At 47.4% G+C, this 13,111-nt stretch overlaps 1 protein-coding gene across 1 annotated transcript; it reads right to left on the bottom strand.

The window, feature by feature from the left end:
* Positions 1-3,228: 3,228 nt before the first annotated feature.
* On the bottom strand, positions 3,229-12,680 carry LOC116860567 (cytochrome P450 4A11-like). The gene is made up of 12 exons (XM_032846630.1): positions 12,486-12,680; positions 11,335-11,476; positions 10,524-10,568; positions 9,923-10,050; positions 8,799-8,923; positions 8,274-8,428; positions 7,742-7,848; positions 7,461-7,651; positions 7,232-7,365; positions 6,279-6,343; positions 6,058-6,134; positions 3,229-3,535 (listed from the first exon to the last, which is right to left on the bottom strand). Exons 1-12 carry the CDS (start codon positions 12,678-12,680, stop codon positions 3,367-3,369), a joined length of 1,533 nt encoding a protein of 510 aa, XP_032702521.1. The 3' UTR covers positions 3,229-3,366.
* Between the last annotated feature and the right edge of the window lie 431 nt (positions 12,681-13,111).

Genomic DNA, 13,111 nt, shown 5'->3' with positions numbered 1-13,111 from the left:
ATAGGGTCTGGCTGGAGACAGTGGTCTCCTGAGGGGCCTCCCAGTTTGTCATATTTCTGATACAGTAGACAAAGAACCTGGACAAAATTGTTTCCTGGGCCCACTAATTCTCCTATGCCTATGCACTTTGGTTTGGACAGTCCCTTGGATTCCTGAATATCTATGAGCCTGACTTTCTTAAGGTTTTGTACAACCTAGAGGGTCAGTGTTGGCAAGAGAGGGTGGGGCTTCCTGGGAGTAAAGGGCTCAGGAGCCATGTAGAGAGAAGTCCTGGGGCCTGCATCAAAAGTTTGGGGAGCTAAGGTCCATGAATGTCCTATTTATCCAGAAGCCTCCTCTGGGAATTTCTCAGTCTGTGCATGACATGATCATCTTTTCCTTATATATCCCATGATGCCCAGTGTGGATTTGTGAGTGTGTCTCTGCCAGTGGATTGGTGAGTGGGCACCTACATTTCCTGCCCTTCCCATCCCTGTCTTCTGGTGCTGGCTGACCACAATCTTTCCCTGACCTTCCCTTCCCTGCTGTGTCCTCACTCAGTCAGGTATCCCATCAACTAGGACTTGGCCCTTTAGTCCCCTTTCTTAGTTAAGCTGCTCAGTGTGAAGACACGGAGAACACAAGAAAGCTACTGGCTGGACAGCAAGTGAGGCTCAGATACATTGTCCTTCTAGGTGTGTCGTTTTCCTTCTGGACAGGCATATATCTATTCCACTAGTTTCATTTTTCTGGTAATACTATGACTAATATAAATTTTGGTACTAAGATTGACTCTAGAAAAACAGAATCATAAGTTTTCTGACTTAGTTCTGGGTTTCATGAATTGGTTCTCTAATAGGATTATTTGGAAAGGGACTGATGACTCTAATACCAATGGTAAAGAGCACCAGTAGCCCAGGGCCTGATGTTGCAATACACAAGACTTCACCATTGGATGCTGCTAATCAAAGTCTTGCAAAAGATAAGGTGCTGGTGACCAAGTACTGGATGCCTTAAAACATGTTAGTCAAACTAAGGAGCATAAGAAGACTGACTGGATGTCTGGGCTAAACTGGAAAAAGTGCGAAAAGGAAAGAACAATGTGGGAGATTCAAATTCTCAGATATAAATAAATAAACAATGAATGAATAAATAAATAAATAACCCGAAAGCTTCTATGTCTGCACTGAAGATCACTCTGACCTGTAGAAACAAGCTTTAGCCAGGACCCAGATTCTGAAACTAAACACAGATGACATCATGCCTGTGTCTGAATTATCAGCAAACTGATTTCCATATCTTCCAGGGTATCTTCTGTTACAATGAGAACACTGAGAAACTAGAATGGAGACATATGGCAAAAGTCCCATGAAGCTGGAGCCATCAAACGTCTATATTATACTGACTCTTCTTTGCCAATTGGGAGGATATCCATTCCAGCTAGGCATTCCAGAACCAGAGAAATAACCTCAGGATAGGTTTGGGTGTACAGCACCAGCTAGATGGCAATAACTTGCAGGAAGGCTCTCCAGAAGGCTGCATCTGCTTTAAATCAATGTCTAATATATGGCGCTGTGTCTCTCATAGCCAGGACTCACCCACCCAGGACTCAAGGAATGAAAATGAGAGCAGCACCACTCATTATTACCCACAGTGATTTGATCAGCAAAACATGGAGCACTTATCACTGTAACCTTAGGTTCTGTTGTCCTAGTGATCTCACCTCCAAAAGTAGGAGTGCTTCCACTGGGAGATACAAGAATAACTATGGGAAGGTAACTCCTGGGCAATTTGGGCTCCTCACGGGTCTACCTCAGAAGCAGTGACTGTAATGATCAATTCTGATTATGAAGGGGGAAATTGGCACTTTCCTTACCATGAGGGTAAGGAAAAATATGCTTGGAACGGAGGAAATACATGGGAATCTCATAGAACTACCTTGCCCTGTCATGAGAGTAAATGGGAAAATGCCATAGCCCAATTCAGGCAAGACTAGTAATTGCTCAGATCCTTTAAGTGTGAAGATTTGGGTCATGGCGTCAGGTGAAAAAAACCACAACCAACTGAGGGGCATTCAGAGGGTAAAGCAAGTATGGAATGGGTAGTGGAAGAAGGCTGTTATAAATGCTAAGGATGGCCATGTCCTAGGTTATAGAAATAAAGAGGGTAATTATTTCTAACATTTTCCTGCTTTGTTATGAATATGATTATGCATGTGTGCACGTGGGTGTCAGATTTTTTCTTTCTTGTCTTATATCCTGTGCAGAACCCAGACGTGTGGTACTAATAGTCAACTTTGTATCATAGCATGTAGGTCACAGGATTTCAGGGAGAAGAGAGAATACCCTCCAATGACTTTGTTTTGTGCTTGGGGAAAAGGATCAACACGCATTCAATCAGATGAAGGTTAGTTGGTAGACGTGTGACTTTATTATACTTAAATTGCAGATGAAGTATGGTTTAATGGAATGTGCGAATGATAAGAGGACAAATGGTAGACTGTGATGACTAGCTTTATATGTCAGTTTGGATTGGCTGGAGTCCCCGTTATTCAATTAAACAAAAGTCGAGATGTTGCACTAAAAATTTCATGGGTACTGTTAGCATCTATAATCAATTGCATTTAAGAACAGGATATTTCCTTGATAAATGGGGAGGCTTAATCCCCTCATTGAATAGCCTTAAAAGCAGACTTTTAGAAGGTAGAAAATGTAAGAGAAGAGATTCTCCCTTAGAGGTTCTGTAATACCTTTGTTGTGCCAGGGAGACCCATTCATATTTCTTTTTTTTTTAAAAGATTTTATTTATTTATTTGACAGAGAGAGATCACAAGCAGGCAGAGAGGCAGGCAGAGAGAGAGGAAGGGAAGCAGGCTCCCTGCTGAGCAGAGAGCCCGATGCGGGACTCGATCCCAGGACCCCGAGATCATGACCTGAGCCGAAGGCAGCGGCTTAACCCACTGAGCCACCCAGGCGCCCCCATTTCATATTTCTGATCAGCTAAGCTACAGGGTCATCAACTTGTGCTCTTTTAAGGAGCCAAGTCTGTGTAATGTGGTTAAGCAGAAAGGAACACAAAGCAGGCAGAAAGGAACAGCAATGGGGAGAGGGCAGACAGCCTGAGGGACAGACAGCTGATCATGACTTACATGGATAGTCAGAGCTACAGCTGGGTAGGAGAAAGGTGACAGGAAACAGGTAGGAATCTTGGGAAAGGGTGAGATGGAGAAGGACAGACAGTCTGATGCACAAGAGGAGGAGAGCAGGAGACTGGCTGTGGGCAGAGTGAAAGTGGGAAGTGGGCAGAAGACAGTAGACAAGAGAGACTGACAGGAAAACATGATGGTAGGCAGGAGGCCGTCGGGGCTCATCCTTGTCCCCACAAGGGTTAGAGGATCTTCCTGAGATGCAGGTGGATCCCATTCTTGGACATTAACACAATTCTTGGAGTGGGAACAGGGACCCTGAAAGGATCTGGTGCCAGCTCAAAACGGAGCAGTGTCAAGACCACTGCCACCTTCATCTCGTTCATGGCAAACTGCTTCCCGATGCAGTTCCTGCGTTAGGGAGGGAAAAGGAAATGAGAAGTGGCATCAAACCCCCTGCCAGGAACAACACATTCATGGCCCTCCTGCATGGACACAGCCCAGTCCCCTTCCCTCAGGACACACACACATCTCTACGCCTACCCCGCCTTGCTTGTTTCACACTCTCCCCTTATCCTTTGACAAAGCCTACACTCCTCCAGTATTAGCTCCTACTCTTATCTGTGCTCTCAGTAGGCCTGAAATTCTGTTGCAAGAAGGTCAGCACCTTGTGCCTCAGGGCAAAGTCAAGGGATCACTAAAATAGTTTATTATTAAGTTGTTGATTCTCTGCACATGCCATTTCTGGTTTCACAATGGGGAGAGCAGGACAGGGCACCATAGGGGGTGGGCTGGGCCACCCTTCAGGCCCTAACCATCTGGGGCACACAGGGGTCCAGATCCTCAGAGTAAGGACAAGGCAGAGTTGGGTAAGGAGGTCAGAATGGCACAGAGAAGCTTCTGCAGGGGCAGAGCCTTAGTGGCTCTCAACCAGCTACACCATCTGCCTGCCAGGTTGGGTCCAGACTCCTATCTCCCTCTTGGCCCCTCAGTCAACCAGCTGCTGTAGCCTTCCAATTCTACTACAGAAATGTCTCTGCTTGCCATCACTCTACCTCCTAACCCAGACTTTTCTGTCTCCTGCCTCCACTTCCTCTCCTGAAACCCCAGCCAAGTTCAGAACCTCCCATGCCCTCCATCACAGGTACAACATGTCCAAATGCCTCAGATGACATCAGAGTCCTCTCTCGGTTGTTGGCTCACTCACTAGTCACCTGTTAACTCTCTCCTCATTCCAGCTCAGCTCCTGCTGAGGAGATCCCAAGGAATGCCCTCCCTCCACCTCTGCCTGCCACATGCTCATGGCTAAGGGCAATGATAGCCTGCCCTCACACCCACTCCTGCTCACCATGCCTCTTCATTCCTGGACCCTGACATCACCCTAATACTTTACTCAGGGACACTTTGATTTCCAGAGTAGGACAGTGCCAGGAACATGGAGCTTCCTACGGTGGTGTCAATTAGGAAATGAGTGAGTGAAGGAAAAGAAAGAAAAGAAAGAAAGGAGGGAAGGAAGGAAGATGGAAGGAAGGAAGGAAGGAGAAGAAAAAGAAAAAGAAAGAAAGAAAGAAAGAGAGAAAGAGAGAGAAAGGAAGATAGATAGATGTCTCTTTTGAGTGGAGGCATTTATTTCTTGAGTGTAAACTCCTGGAGGCGAGGGCAGTATGAGAGATCATAGCAGAGGACTTGGCACACACAGAGAGGCTTAATAGGCAGTCTTAAAAATGAATGATGTCTATTGAACTGAAAAAATAAACCCATGCTGAATGGAATAAAATGAGTAACCATTAGTTCTGAGCTAGGAACTGAGCTGCCTACTCCTCTCCTGTCTCTACTGGCAGCCACATGACTTGCACCAATGTCTAGGAAGAAGGACTCAATCCCAAGGAGAAACAGATCCTGGAGCCAGTATCTGGAAGCACAATTTGCTTAAAGATGTGGTGTGAAAGTGGGTTCACTCTGTATGTGAAGAACTGACAGATTTCTGTGTTTGGAAAAATAGATTTTTCTAAGAACTGCATACAAAGTTTCCTGCAGTTACTATTTATAGGACAGTTTCAGCAAAACTGGAGGATTTCACAGCAGCCACAATGGACAATAGTCATCCCACTGAACAGCTACTTCACGTGTGCTTTACATTTTACACACCAGATAACATTCAAATGCCATGTGTCATATATATACAACAGATTGTATTTTCTTCCAAAAGCAATTAAAGGTCCTCATTTTTATATATTTGCCCATTTGGATGTCTGGACTCTAAGTGTAATCTTAAGGTATGTAGAGCCCAGATCATATGTACTGATTGGACAACTGGGAAAATTGTCAAGTGTACATGACTATTACCATAGAGTCAATAATTCATTTGGTTGAAGAAAATATAGCAACAACACAGATTAGTCGAGTACTTTATGAAGCACTTAAGAGACACAGGAACCTTTCCGGTGTATGGCTGAAATATTTGAGGCATGCAGGATGCTGAGTATGGAAACACAAGCAATGTAGTCAATGGTGCAGTGTGAAGGCAGAATGGGGAGTTGAGTAGAAAAGGCTGGTTTGAGAATGTGTGCAACGACAACTTTTGTGTCCATCCTGTCTTTGACTTTGACAACACTTGAAAATTACATGTGAGAAAATCTAATTCTGTAAAGTCATACTCACAAAATGAAGAACTCACAAGAATACCCTGAGCTGTGGAACACCCACGGACACTGAATTGTGGCTGGAGATTGTGTAAGAGCAATGGGTCAAAGTCTCCATGGCATTCAGTGATTACCAGCTTTCTTTGCATAGAGACACATACCTCTTTCCCAGCACTCCAACATGCCACGGCATATCTACAGAAACCCACATCAGTGTAGCAACTCACAAACATCAAGTATGTACCCCCAAAATAGCCCCTGCCTCCTCCCATGCTGGTACAAGTGCCTCACCTTGATCCTCCTGAGAAGGGCAGGAAAGCATGGCTGTGTCGAGAGGAGCCTGGTGCAAACCGGGAAGGGTCAAACATCTGCAGAGGGAGCACCAGGACCAGGACAGGTGTGGTCAAGCCTTTCCTTCCAACCATCCAAGGGACAGCACACCCAGAGGTAGGCCAAGAAGAGGGTTTGATCTGAAGAGGTCATCCCACCTCTTCTGCCCAAGGTCATCATACCTCTGGGTTTGGCCACACCTTTGGATTGTGGTGAAGGGCATAAAAGGAGAGCGTCACTAAGAAACCTGGGGACCAGAAGAGAGAAGGCTAGACATACATGCTTGTGGGGCCCAGCTGCACCCACACACAGCTTGGCAGCCACATTGAGAGCCACTCCTCATCACTGTGAATGGAATGATAGCGTTGCAGGAGAGATGGGGCAGACATGGCACAACAGGTGTGCATGTGTGCACAGATTAGAAGATTAACCATGGCCAGGCTGAGAAGCAGGAAGGAACTGGAGGCTTACTTTTTGGAGCAACTCAAGGGACAACTCACATTTATCAACTACCATCTGTGACCTCTTGGAAATATCCATGAACACCTACATCCTCACAATAACCTTCCAATGAAGGCTCACATCTCCATCATTCCCATGAGGCACCTGATTCTCAGAGAAGTGGAGCAACTTGCCTCTGACCACCCAGCTGGGATGTGGCAGGGCTGGGATTCAGAGCAGAGAGGAGACGAACAGTGGCCTCCAGCTATGGCAGGGATCTGAGATCTGGTCATCAACTACTCTCTGCCATCATCCTGAGGGCTCCTTGGAGACTGGACCATCTGAGCCATGATGGTGAATTCCCTGATCTCTCTCATTAGCCGAGACCCTATAAGGAAAGACCACATATCCCCCGGTCCCATCTGATTTTCTCTCAAGCACTCATATCTCAAGGAATGAGAATATTAGGGCAAAACACAAAACCACATTCAGAGACTATCGGGTTTTTATTTCTTGGATTTAAGTTCTGTGCAAAGAACACCATATACCTCATCTGAACAACAAATGAAATACTGGTTTTCCTGAGGGGGAAAGGTGTCTCAAAGACATGCACTAACTGTGGTGTACGTGTGGATTTCTGGTCTCTCGTGCATTCCTGCCAACAGTTTATGAGTGAAAATGGGAAAGTTCACACCTTTGGGTAAGGAGCGTCCATCAGGGAAGTTGATGGGCTTGCTGAGCTCTCTGCCAACACCTGGAACTGGTGGATAGAGTCGCAGTGCCTCCTTGATGCACATGGTGGTGTAGGGCATCTGGTCCAGGTGGTCCCTAAAACAAAGCTATCCTGAAGGGTGGGCAAGGCCCTGGCAGCCAGGGAATTCTCTACTTGAGAGGGCAGGGCCTCCCATCTCATGAGCACTCACCAGGTAATGGAGGCACCGTCCCCCAGGAGGCTCTGGATCTCCTCCCGGCATTTCTGCTGATGCTCTGGGTGTGTGGCCAAAGCATAGAGAATCCAGGAGATGCCACTGGCTGTGGTGTCATGGCCCTCAAACATGAAGGTGTCCACTTCTGCACGGAGATCTTTGTCAGAAAGGCTGCTCCTGTTCTGCATCTGGGAAGACACAGAGCAAGGGCAGGTTTGAGTTTGCCCCCCTCCTCCACACTTGTGGGACAAGCCTCAGGCCTTCCCTGCCACACTCACTTGGGCAAAGAGGAGGATGTCCAGGAAGTCCAAGTACCTCTTGCTCCTGACCTTCTCCAGGTTTCCCTCCTCCTGCAGCTGAGCCTTCCTCAGCTTGATCACTCGGTCTATCCAGAACAGTGTTCCCAGGCAGAGCTGAACGCTCTGGGTGCCCAGACACAGACACTCACAGTAACCCCAGTCAGGGTGCCAGGTGGATCAGGAGGAGTTATGGGAGTGGGTGTGTTTGTTGGGGTGGGACCTCTAGCACCAAGTGCTTCAGGTCGTCACTCCCCTCAGCAGCACAGCCGAAGGAGGCTCTGCTTGAATGCTGCTGGCAGGGGCTCTCATTCAACCCTCACCCATGGGGTGACACATGTAGCTGCTTGCATAGCACCTGGCACCCTAACACCTGGACCAGAGGTGTATCCGGTTGGGTGTTTCCCAGGTCCTGGAAGGGCAGGCCGGGGCAGGACTCAGCCTGAGGGTCAGGGCCAGACCCTTTGGGATGTGCCTGGTGAAGGAGGGGAGCTTCCCAGAGGGCAGATACAACCTGTGTGTTGATGGGCAAGCTGGCAGGCCCGGTGGTTCCAGCGGCCTTCAGTGGTCATCCTGTAGATGATGTCTTTCCAGTAGAAAACATTCATCATCCGAGAAAACACCAGGTTGTTCAGGTCCCAAATTGCTTGAAGGTAGGACTGGGAGTTCCTGAAAGGGGAGGATGCAGAATGGACTGGATGGAAGGAGGCATGTGACCTGGAGTGTGGTGGGCTTGTGTATGGAGCATTCCACAATCAATGGGACAGGCAACTCCCGGCATTTGTCATGTTGTTCTTATACCCTCAAGACTCTTAGCCCTTTATGAGGGACATGGGCATCCAGGTTTCTTCCTGTGGCAGAGAGCTGGGTCTGTGCCTAATGAAGGGTTGTTGTGGGCTGAATTTAACTGGGGTCAGGGGTTCTCTGCAGAATGTGACTTTGGGCTGGTAAACATCCGAGCTGTCCTAACTGCCTCTTAGATACGTTCACCCAAGTTGGTAAGAAATAGGACCCTGCACCTAATAAGGATTTCACTAACCTTTCTGTCTGGTGGTTGGCCCGGTCACTGAAGGCACACTTCATAATGGTGTCTAACGTCATCAAGGAGATGTGTCCAAAGATCTCCAGAGATGAGTTCTGGCTGAGGAGCTCCTCCCATTTGTCCTGTGGTAGAGGGACACATATACCTTTCTCTACTTCTTTAAAAGACCCATGCTAACAAGACTAGACTCTCTCTGCCTCTCCAAATATTCTGAATGATGCCCTCACTTTCTAAAGCAGTTGTGTTTCATCAGTTTAGGACCATTTAGCCATTTGTTTGTAATGCGGTGAGTATTTTCTCAGAATATACTCTGAGAAAGTTGTTAGTTAATTTTCATTTAATTAATCATGATCTCTTACCATCTGACTTAGGAAGAAGTTTGGTAATAACCGCCTTTTAGCAGATCAGAAAACATTGTTTTTCAGGGGACTCAGGGTAAACATTTGTGTCTTGGGGTTGATCTACACGTGAAAAACAGGTGAAGTCCCAGTTTAGGGAGCAAGAGTCAAGGCAAAGGAAAGGTCAAAGGGCTAAGACTGGGGTTTCTAAAGAAGGGATATCAGGGACTTCAGTTCCCCTTTTGCAACAAATGTCAGTTGAGCACAGTGAGTGAGAAATAGAGTCATGCTCAGAGTTGATGTTATGGCAGGACCCAGCTTTGGGGATAGAGACCTGGTCTCCATTTCCCTCCGTGGAGCATCTAAAACCCATCAGAAGCCTTCAGCCCCAGCCCAGAGCCCACCTGAGTGACCACATGGGATGTCCACAATGCCTTTGAAGCTCCTACTGCCTAGACCAGCCAGGAGAAGCTTGTCCTGTTGTCTAGGGGCATTGACTACTCTTCCTGCCCAAATCAAACACATGAAAGCAGGAGGAGAAGGGACCTTTTATCCACCATGACTGACTCTCCTATGGGCAATGAGCAAAGAGTGGAGAAAATAGGTGCCTGGGTCCTTTCCTATTCCATCTATCCTCAGGGGGCCCTGTCTCATAATATGGTATAAGTGGGTGAATCTGGGGGCCATGTCTAATGGATGTCTGAAGGACACAGCTGTCTGAGAGTGGACTTTGTGAACTGTGCTGTGGGTGTGAGTGTGCAGGTGGGCAGGGTTTGAACTTACCAGCATCACTTGGACAGAGTCGGCCATGAGCCCCACATAGGGCTTCAGGATGTCATAGTGGAAGGCTGGGGTCAGCATTCTCCGGTGCTGGAACCATGTCTGCCCATTCAACAGGAGCAAACCATACCCTGGACCACAATGGGTGTGTGTGTGGGGGAGGAACCTCCCAAGAGTTGTCTGGGGACAACTGGGGAGGAACCCAGGGTGTCAGAAGAAGGGCATTCTGGGCAAGGCAGGAAAGAACAGTGCATGTCAGGAAGGGGACTTTCCGAAGCCTGGTGCGCAGGAAGTGGTTATGACAGCTGCGAAAATCAAGCCTGAAACAGAGCTAAGGCTGGTTATAGAAAGACTTTAGTGAAAAGTTGGGCTGAGATCATTGGCGAGGACTCAGAAGTGATGTGGGATAAACTGAGAATCAGGAGGTCTCCCCCACCATCAGGAAGGGCTGAGGTTTTTATTAGAAGAAGAGAATGGAGACTCAACTCAGAGTTAAGTGAAGTGACTCTGGTGCTGGTCACCTCTTATTTAATCTGGGTCAAATGGATAGGTGTTGGTAAACCTAAGCAGAAGGTAAACCACAGTCATAATTAAATGTACTTACCTAGCCAGGGAGCTAGGAATCTGTAGGAACCATCAGACTTTGGGTCTGAAAGTAAGAAGGGCATTACAGGAAACTGGAGGTGACCAACATAGGCATGCTTTCCCTCGGAGGTAGCTATGTTTCAGACCATTGTCCCCCATCCCTTTCTGATGATTGTTAGCTGGCAGTTAGTGTCAAGGCACCTCCTACTTGCTTCCAACGCGAACTGTCTTTCTTTCCTGATAGTCACTGAAGGCTCGGGAAGGCAGACTCAAAGTCCCCCTGCAGAGCCCCACTGGATCAGGTAGGTATATTCAGCAGAAACAAGGGCTCTGTTTTAGTGCCAGTGAAAAGACAGAGTCTCAGGTATTTTGAGGAATTGTGGTGACTCAGCCATTACCCATCATAGAGAACACTTAGAAGTACCAAACTGAAGTTATCTTGTATAAGAAATTGTCTTTCAGATATGGAATTGTCTCAATTTAGTTAAGAAAGGAAGGAAAGACGGCAAAAGCCAGGCAGAAAGGAGGAAGGGAGGAAGGAAGGAGAGAAAGGAAGGAAGGAAAGAAGGGGAGAAGAACAGAGTGAACAGTGCACAACAGAAAGGATAAGAGAAAGGAATAGAAAAGGAAAAAAGCAGCACAACACAGCTGTTTCCACATTCAATTTAAATAATATCTGGCCTTCCGCTGGCTTGTATGCTGGGAGGGTCATAGGTAGAGAGTCATGTATTGATAGCTGAGCCTCCAGTGTCTTGTGCAAGTTCACAGACCCCTGGGCATGTATCCAAGAGGGAAGAGCTGCTTCAACAGGCATGCGGGTGTCCTCTCACCAGATCGTGCCAGGATCAGCTTCATGTAGTCAGGGTCGGAGATCACGACCTCCATTTCTGTGCCCCATAGCCAGCGAGGACAGGCACATGGAAATTTCTCTACCCATTTCAGTAGCAGTTGCAGGTACTCTTCTTTTTGCAACTGTCACCAAAATAAAGAGAAATCAATAGGGTGCCTGGGTGGCTCAGTGGGTTAAAGCCCCTGCCTTCGGCTCAGGTCATGATCTCAAAGTCTTGGGATGGAGCCCCGCATCGGGCTCTCTGCTCTGCGGGGAGCCTGCTTCCTCCTCTCTCTCTGCCTGCCTCTCTGCCTACTTGTGATCTCTGTTTGTCAAATAAATAAATAAAATCTTAAAAAAAATAAAAGAAAGAAAGAGAAATCAATAAAACCTTTCTTCTGGTTCCGTGGCGAGATCCAGGGGTAAGGGCAGGATGGGCATAAGAAGAGAGTTCTGGATCCATCAGCAAACTAAGTGTTCAGAACTGTTTCTTATGACTTTGGCTCTGATCCAGACTTTCCTGGCTGTCCACGGTTTATCCTAAGCCAGGTTATGTCCCATTGTCGAGTGCATTAGTGGCCTTCACAATCAACAGCCTACAGAAACTTGTCAGGGATTAACTCCATGGTGTACAAAACTACTGGAAGCCAACATTTGCATGATAAACTTATGACAACTTTTATCACATGGTAAGCAATTGTGCCATACAATTTTATTTCGAGCATAAAGTAGGTTGTATTTCAAAATTTAAATTTGTGTATTAATACTACTTTGATGACAAAAGATTAAGAGGCCATGACACTAGAGGATAATTAATGTTATGATGGAGGGAAGCCCAAGTTTTGGGGGAAGATTTGGACACTCTGAATTGGCCGTTAGAATCCCTTCCTCATGCATTTGTTCATTCATCAAGTCATCATTTACCAAAATGCTATTGGGTTACTTGGGTCTGTTGACTACAACTCCTCAATGGACTTTGACCACTTGTTGAAACCATAAACCCTTGGTGAGCCCCTCCACATGTGGGTTTTCCCTTTGCCATGGGCAGCCCTCACACCTAGCCAGTGCTGGCACACAGCTAGTGTTGGGTGGGTGGTTGCTGCCTTCCCCAGCCGACCTTACCCTTCCATCCCCAGTCCAGCCCCTTCCTACCTCATGCCTATGCCCAAAGAGCCAGTGGGAAGGAGGGGACGGGAACTCCTGGACTGCTCTGAGCAGCCACTGCCTGCGCAGGTACAGCTGTGCTGCCTTGAGCAGCAGCAGAACCAGCCCTAGCACGGAGGCCACTTGCAGGAGCCCAGGGACACCGCTCAGGGGTCTGATGACACTCAGCACAGAGCTACTCATCATGCAGGTGCTGCTGGATCGCTGACTTTCTCCCTGACTGTCCCTGACTGTTGCTGACCTTCCCTGAGCATCCCAGCCCAGACAGTCAGGGGAGGATGGCCCTGCCCACCTGGAGGGAGGGTGAAGGGTGAGGGCGGGGCTTAGACTGGACTTCTAAAGTTCATTACCTGTGAGGATGTTAATGGGAAACTGTGGGAGGAAAGCTTTGTCAGCAGACAGCGATAATGGCTAGGCACGTTCCCACTTGCTCTTCTCCCTATTATTCAACAAATAGTTCAGGAGCACCTACTCTGTGCCAGGCAGGTGCTATATGCTGGGACACAGCTGCCAGCAAACATGAATCCTGACAACAGACATGAATCCTGACTGCAAAAACTTCACAGTCTAGTTTACCAAATGCTCAGGAAGTGGGTTTGGCTTGATTATTATCC

The sequence above is a fragment of the Lontra canadensis genome, unplaced genomic scaffold, assembly GCF_010015895.1.
Source record: "Lontra canadensis isolate GAN:19392208 unplaced genomic scaffold, GSC_riverotter_1.0 scaffold179, whole genome shotgun sequence".
NCBI classification, from domain to species: Eukaryota; Metazoa; Chordata; class Mammalia; order Carnivora; family Mustelidae; genus Lontra; species Lontra canadensis.
The sequence above is the reverse complement of the archived record's forward strand: the minus strand, read 5'-3'. Positions and strand labels throughout refer to the sequence as shown.

Excerpts from the sequence above, each read along its gene's own strand:
- LOC116860567 (XM_032846630.1), bottom strand. The coding sequence starts at position 12,680 with ATGAGTAGCTCTGTGCTGAGTGTCATCAGACCCCTGAGCGGTGTCCCT. Across the intron at positions 10,569-11,334 it reads GCTGATCCTGGCACGATCTG|ACCCAAAGTCTGATGGTTCC; the intron begins GTGAGAGGACAC and ends TCTTACTTTCAG. Across the intron at positions 6,344-7,231 it reads TGGACGCTCCTTACCCAAAG|GTTTCTTAGTGACGCTCTCC; the intron begins GTGTGAACTTTC and ends TCTGGTCCCCAG.